This window comes from Anopheles darlingi, chromosome 3 (assembly GCF_943734745.1).
Source record: "Anopheles darlingi chromosome 3, idAnoDarlMG_H_01, whole genome shotgun sequence".
Classification (NCBI taxonomy): Eukaryota; Metazoa; Arthropoda; class Insecta; order Diptera; family Culicidae; genus Anopheles; species Anopheles darlingi.
The window spans coordinates 43,725,939-43,733,438 of record NC_064875.1 but is presented as its reverse complement, the minus strand read 5'-3'; the positions used below and the strand labels follow the sequence as shown (position 1 = coordinate 43,733,438).

Sequence of the window (7,500 nt, the reverse complement as noted above, 5' to 3'; positions counted from 1 at the left end):
CACATCTTCATTCCCGTTTCATCAACCTATAACTCAAACTCTCGATTTCGGGCTGCAATTGCCAAATATTTCCTCGCGGAACGCTAATATTGATCCATCGGAACTCGTCATGACAGCAATTGAACGTGATGCAGCATGAAATGAATAACGTTTTCTAATTCATTTCACAGAAACGATAAATTTAATTATGTTCACTGTTACTGTTTACCGTTCGAAAGTAATGTACATCATTCGGAACCGCACCATCGCTGAAATGAGAATTTGTTAGAACCTGCCCGAGGACCGGCCATCGGCGGTCGATAGCACCTGGGGAGAAGGAAAGAGATAGAGAGAGAGACAGAGACGGAGAGAGAAAGGAATAACCGAATGAACAACACTTAATGCCGTTAAGCGGCGAAATGCAATTACACTTGCACCATAGGCATAGCCACGCACCGCCATCAACATAATGGCTGCTGCATACCGTATATGTATACGCCGTATATGGTGCGCGGTGCAACAACCCACGACATTCGATCGACGTTAATGCATTTGCATACTACACCAGCGTATAGCGGGTTCGGGTGTGCGTAAGATGAATTGCAATCGGGCATCGCAGATAGGTGCAGTCGTGTGAAAATTTCCCTTGTAACACACCGCGCCACCGACCGTTCCGTTCCGATGCTACCGCCCGCCGGGAAAAAGGAGGGGGATCCAGATGAGATTCGGTATTGGTGTATGACGATATCAGGAACGCGAGATAGGAGCGGAATGGACCAAGGCCCGTTCCGGTGTCGGCCATGCGTACAGACGAGCGGCCAGCCGTTGAGTAATAGTCCTGCCAGCCGGCCAGCCGGCCATCGGTCCAAGGCCCATGAAACTATCGCTATCGCGGCCGAGCCATTGTTGTCGCCCGGCGAAAGCATACCGCTCCCGATGCTACGATACCGAATTATCAGAGCGTAAACTAATTTAAATCGAATTGATTGAACATTAATTATGCACATGGTTTGATTTATTTGTTTCCCGTTTCCTGTGCCCGGCGTCTGCTGCCGCCTCAAAATGATGTGCTCCACAAGCAGCAGCAGCAGCAGCAGCATGATGGCGATGATGTTTCTGTATCCTCTTTCTTATCATCTCGCTCTCCCGCTTTACCGTATCACCGTTCTCTAACGCTCACTCGCTCGCTCGTTCTCTCGTTCTCTCTCTTTCTCTTTTCCGCTTCATCATGCAACTCGATGTCCGGCTGGTACCGGCTGGTGGCCAACCAAACCCTGGACCCCCGATGCCGGATATGTGCACTGACGGGTGATTGCGGGACGAACGCGCATATTATGCTCCCAACTCCGTTAGCTGGTTTCGAATTTCCGATACCGGCTCGTTATATACCGTACCGTCCTCGCAGCGTATCGTACCATCGCAGTCGCTGCTGTTCATACGGAATGCCGACGAACGGGATGCCGGAAGATGGGTAATTATTTACGTATAATAGATTCAGCACACATACACATCGGCACACATACACACGCACACACACACCCAACCAGCTGCTCGCTGCTACTGCTACTGCTACTGCCACTAACTGACCACGACATAATGATCTACCGAGGCGAGTCCCTTTTACCACCAGAGTGTCCTTCTCCTGTTTCCTTCTCCTTCTCCATGTTTCTATCAGCGGCCATGCTCAGGGAGCGCACGTAATCGGACGGGGGAAAAAATCCCACGTCGTAAAACAATGGCCACCACTCGGTCCAATCGCGCACCTAATCCGTGCTATTCAGGGTTCGTACGTGTGTGCGTGTCCTGTGGCTTGTTGTTTTTTTTTTTGTTGCTCCTCAAGCTAATTGCTCCATTTTCTCGACTCTTCGGTGTCGAGGTATCGATGACTATCCCGGCACCCGGCACTCCCCGGCATCATACCGTATCGGGGGAGTGTATTGATGAGCGAACAAATCACACAACACATCCATCAGAAACTCTATACAATATTGCGTACCATGGACTAGCACGGGGTTGGCGAGGGCGGGCGGTGGCCTTGTGAGTTCATTCGATGCGTTCCAGGCCATGGTCTTCACGAAGAAACAATTAGCTTAGCATTGTCTATGTCGATGATTGCGAACTTTTTTGTTATGATTTTGCTTTTTGTTCAGACAAAATTGGCTCCACGAGTGCACAATGGGTTACAGTACATGCGTTAAATAGAAATTTGCACTTCGTTGCATCTCTTGAGCTTAGCATTGCTTTGTGTTGGAAAAGATGTTAAATATGTTTTCTTATATTTAAGTCTGTTGCGTTTTTCAGCTGAGCTTTTAACAGAATATTTCCCCTTGTTACCACATTTTTTCTACATTTTTTTTTACTTTTTCTCTCAATTGAGAACATTTATCTTTGTTTATGCCAAAAGGGTAAGAACTGTAGTAAGAATAATATGCATGCTGAGTTGTTCTGCTCATTCTTTAACAATCCACGCAACATCCGAAGTAACTTATTTGTTCGCAAGTTCATTAAGTTCACAAAAAACAACGAGTCTGATCAATTTTTAGCAGGTTTTTACTTTTCACCAAAATCACTCGTTTGAATATTGAAACCGAAAAAAGAAGTTGTAATATGTAGACTCTAAAATATAGTCTTGGTTGTCCTAATTAAAATGCCATCAACCAAATCATCATAAAAGATCATCAGAAGACATTCAAATCCACCGCTTGAGTTGTTCAAGATGTTAGTATCGTTTCGCAGTTGCTAAATTTAATATTAAATTGTATTGTTTTTCATTTTTGATAGGCAAACGAGAACAATTTCAAAATTTGTTTGATTAATCAGAAATTTAGACTAAAAGATTCAAAATCAGGAGTTCCTTTTGTTAACCTGGAAAGCGTTTTCACGTTAACTTTTGCGAAGAGCTCTTTAAAATATATTCTGTGTAGTATCGATAGTCGTTCAATTGATCATCGAATTATCGTTAGACAAGGATGATTGAGTCATTTTAAATAGTTTCATAGACAAGAATCCACTGTTTTTGTAGCACTGCATGATGTCTGGAGTTTGTTTAAGCGCTCATTAGCTTCCTTCAGCAGCAGCAGCAGCGGCAGCTATAGCAACTGTTCCTTGAAAAGCTCAACGATTACTCTAAGCAATCCTTGACTAATTATATGACTCGCCCTAGAGATCTGTCAACACCGACACCCTTCTAGCAGCATAATCTCAATCATCTCATAAATAGCCTCACGATTTTACGAAAAACCCACCAACAAAAAGTAAAACGATTTCCATGCTTGCACGTGTTCCATTCCCCACCAGATATGCAAAGCATTCAATCAGTTTGGCGAGCAAAAGCTGGAGATGCATCTTACGGTCAGCAACGAGCTGATGGCACACATCCATCCGCAGATACAGATCATCAACTCGGGCAGCTCCGCCCTGCTCAACTGCTCCATCTTTGGCGGTGAGGTGAACAAGATCGAATGGTTTCACAATGGGCAGGAGCTCTTCGCTAACGGTCGTAGCGAGCGCAGGTATGTCGCTCCCTGAGGTCAAAACCACCGGACCCTAGCGTTTGATTGGCATTTTTCCATGACCTATTTTGCGTTTCCATTTACTCTACGTGTGTCTATCTATCTTTCACTCGCCGTCTTGACCTTCTGGTCATCGCCGGCTCATCAGCGTAAGCTTATTGTCGGCGAACACACTCAAAATTGATAGGGTAAGCAAGAAGGATCAAGGAATTTATCAGTGCATCGTGTCGAATGCACGCAGCAGCGCTCAGGGTGCCTCGGAATTGAAGCTCGGTGGTAAGTGAACAACTCCATCTCCATCCCAGGATTCATTTTATCGTTTTAATCGTCCTTTCGTGTCCTCCTCTCTGCTACGTTTCCTGCGTCCACCAGAGAGTCCACCGGAGATAAGCTATGGGTTTGTGGAGCAGAATGTGCGGCCTGCAGCGTACATCTCGCTAAAGTGCTCGGCATCGGGCTCACCGCCACCGCAGTTCGTGTGGCTGCTCGACTACCAGCCCATTCTGGACGTGTCGTCGCTCCACCGTTACACGATGGATCAGTTTCTCGACATCAACAGTCAGGTCACGACGCACCTCAACATCAGCCACGTACACAGCGACGACGGTGGGCTGTACACCTGTGCCGCAACGAACAGCATGGGCACTGCCGCCCACAAGGCACGCCTAAACGTTCACGGTATGCATCTTGCCACCCCCGAGCAGCTTCTCTCCCTTTCTCTCTCTCTTCCAAATAAACACACACACAGAGGATGAAGTTCGTTTCGCACGATCGCACACCGATAGTGCACTCCATTAACACCTTCCGTGCTAGTGGCAAGGCATGTCTACTCTAGACTACTCCTTCTGCTCACTAGGGCTGAAAGTCATCGTCGGCAAGGTGCAAGGGAGCATAAGTGCAACACTGTATGATTCACTTCTCCATTTCTGGATATTTGCGGTCGATTGTTCGCATAGCCTGCTACATCATAAAACATTTAACACATGTTGCGATGAGTTTTACCATACATTTATAGCAACATAAATATTTGCCCACTTTCTACGCCCTATTTGATCAATAGTTGTGCCCATCAAGAGGTGGTATTTCAGTTTCATGTTCAGCGGGACATGTTGGATGCAATACAGAAAAGGTTGACCTTCCGCGTGCCATCCAACCACCACCTTGGCACCTGACCACATCACTATCCCTCTCACTCTGTGTCTCTTCCTTTTCGTCTGGATTCACAGGACCACCGTACGTGCGTGCCATCGGACCCATCACGGCGGTCGCCGGTGAGCCAATCGAGCTGCACTGCGCCTACTCCGGTTATCCCATCCAGTCCGTCCGTTGGATACGAGGCGGAAATGAACTGGTTTCCGGTAGGTCGTAATGGAAAACATAATACGGTGCAGCGGGCAACCGTTGCATCGTGCGGCGTGCCGTCGATTAAATGTAATCCTTGCTCTCTCCGTTTCTTTCCATTCTTCTTCCCACCCGAACCCACGGTCCCAAAACGTTTTGTACCCCCGGCATCATGACCATTTCCGGCTCGGCTGCTATGGGGATGTTTGTGTACAACCGCAGGTACCCGGTATAGTGTGGCCGACGTCAAGCATGGGGGATATTTGAAAATTTATACCGTCGATCCGGCCCAGGACCGTGGACCGTACACGTGCATCGTAACGGGGCCAACCGGGGACGAAGGACGCCGGGAGCTACAATTAGTGGTGCACAGTAAGTGTTGCAATCGACACCGAAAACCGCGTCCGGAGGTGGGGGGGGGGCGGGAGAAAGTGTTTAATGTTTTTGCAAATATGAAGCTTATTCCAAACGCCGTATCTCGTGTATCTCTCTTTCGTCTCTTGCTGCTCTTTCGGCGTGCTCCATCGTTTAGGTCCACCGGTAATAGAACCGTTTTCATTTCCGAAAGTCATGAAAGTCGGTGGCCGGGCACAGCTGACGTGCTCGGTTTCGGCGGGCGATATGCCGATTTACTTTAGCTGGAAGAAGGATGGCATCTCGATCGCACCGGATCTGCACATCAGCGAGAAGAAGGAGGAGTTCTTCTCGCTGCTAGTGCTGAAGGACATTACGGCGCGGCACAGCGGACGGTACACTTGTTTCGCCACCAACACGGCGGCCCAGACGAGCTATACGGCCGAGCTGCTGGTGCAGGTACCACCGGCCTGGACACAGGAACCGCACGATATCGCCGTGGTGCTAGGGCACCCGATCGTTATACCGTGCGAGGCCGATGGGTTTCCGCAGCCCAAGATTACCTGGTTCCGCGGCAAGGGTAAGGTGTCAACCGATTTTCATTCCATCCCTTCGAAGAACAACTCGCTGAGCATCAACTATGCGACGTCACCGGATGCGGGTAAGTTATTTATCTTTTCTCCATCATAAGCGCTGATTGGGGTGTTGATTTTTCCATTCTTAACATTCCTGACTGGATTGCTTATAACATTATTTCACTTTAAACTACAATTCGTTTATTCGTATCTTGCAAGCTCGTGAATTGTGATTCAAATGCGTGAATATATGTGACCGTTGTGCATTTGAAGTAGATTTAATAGTCAGTTTTAAGCTTCTATCAATATTAGTGCGGATTATTTACCCAACTTTTGATTTACGGAAAAATGATACGTTTACTGCAGAAAATATCAGCTAAGCGTCGCCGTAACTGTTAATTGAAGCTTTGTTTGTTAAGGGGTTTTTGGTTAAGAAATGTGAAAATTACAGGCAATTGATTGACAACGGGAATAATTACGATATTCAAGAGCTGCTCCAATTTTACTCTAGAGTCTCGTTTGGATTGAAAGATCAAGGAGGTTACATCTTTAGAAATACTAAAGACAAATTCGATGTTTCTGCAACGATCCGAATTATTTTACGAACGATTCAAAATACACGAAATACAACAGAATTGCAGAGCATCTTGTTTTCTGAGGAAACAAAGTTTAACCACAATGGTCCGTACCAGTGACAACATCGTAACCGAACATCGATTTTAGCTAGATGGACAGCGTGAGATCAAAGCGAAATCTCCGAGGTGGATGATAGATGATTGGGAGAGCATTCTCCGCTACTTGTTTGTTTCATTTTGGACCAGATGAATTGGGGAATGTTTCTGGGTTGCCCTGGCTAGAAGCTATTTACGGAGACATTTTACTCCGTAAAATTAACGGGAATGAGGATTAAACATTTTGCCGGAATAATGAAGCGATTCACAATCACGAAACAATCAATAAGCTTTGGTTTCTAACAAATAATACCCCTCTTCTCCTTTCCCCAGCTAGCAATTTCATGAGAAAAATATTACTCATTTTCTCTTCAATCATCGAGGATGTTTAAAAAACAAACATTGGGTTTAATAAAAGTTGAAATGAATGTTTTATTTTTAATGCAAAAATCGTTGGCAAGCATACAACTATCGATTGCAACATTGATTACATCACAAAATTCAAGTACTTTTCCCCTTTTAAACTTGAAGCAAACGCTGCTCATTATGCAGGATTAACTGGTATTAATCTGTTGCTAAATACTACATACTGTTATCAAAACGACTGCTGATACTTGTTGGCAACTTCGTTTAAGCCGAGGATTACAATTCGCATGTCCCCAGTGTACCAGCAATAGATATGGCAAAACCGACCTAGCTTCATGCTAGCAACGCTCGAATGAATGCTTCGTACATTGAAAAGGGCGTTTGTAAATCGTTTCGTAACGATATTTCCGAAATCATCCTGTGAATTTGATTGATGTAGATATTTCGGTTGATTTAAAAATGATTTTAACAACTAAGCCAAAGGTATTGATAAATTCATTTCCCTTTTAAGCTCCAAAGTTCCCTGTTTCTAAAAATCTTTCAACACTTGTGAACGTAGCTACCGTACTTAAATAATTTGATTAATTATGGTGAATAGCCAGTATTCGAACAAATATTTAAATAAAAAGTTAAACCATGTTCTAACCTGAAATAAAACATTAAAATATTTAAATCGTATTGAACCATAGAGTGTCAAAAAGT

The 7,500-nt window shown here is 45.3% G+C and overlaps 1 protein-coding gene across 2 annotated transcripts in view; it reads left to right on the top strand.

Moving 5' to 3' along the window:
- Positions 1-7,500, top strand: part of LOC125957561 (Down syndrome cell adhesion molecule-like protein Dscam2) — a 37,052-nt gene that overhangs the window by 16,329 nt on the left and 13,223 nt on the right. For both annotated transcript variants that reach the window (XM_049690349.1, XM_049690350.1), the window contains exons 8-14: positions 1,333-1,450; positions 3,277-3,491; positions 3,640-3,767; positions 3,864-4,169; positions 4,718-4,849; positions 5,055-5,204; positions 5,365-5,847. In XM_049690349.1, coding sequence (XP_049546306.1) covers positions 1,333-1,450; positions 3,277-3,491; positions 3,640-3,767; positions 3,864-4,169; positions 4,718-4,849; positions 5,055-5,204; positions 5,365-5,847 — 1,532 coding nt within the window. The remainder of the gene's footprint in view (positions 1-1,332; positions 1,451-3,276; positions 3,492-3,639; positions 3,768-3,863; positions 4,170-4,717; positions 4,850-5,054; positions 5,205-5,364; positions 5,848-7,500) is intronic.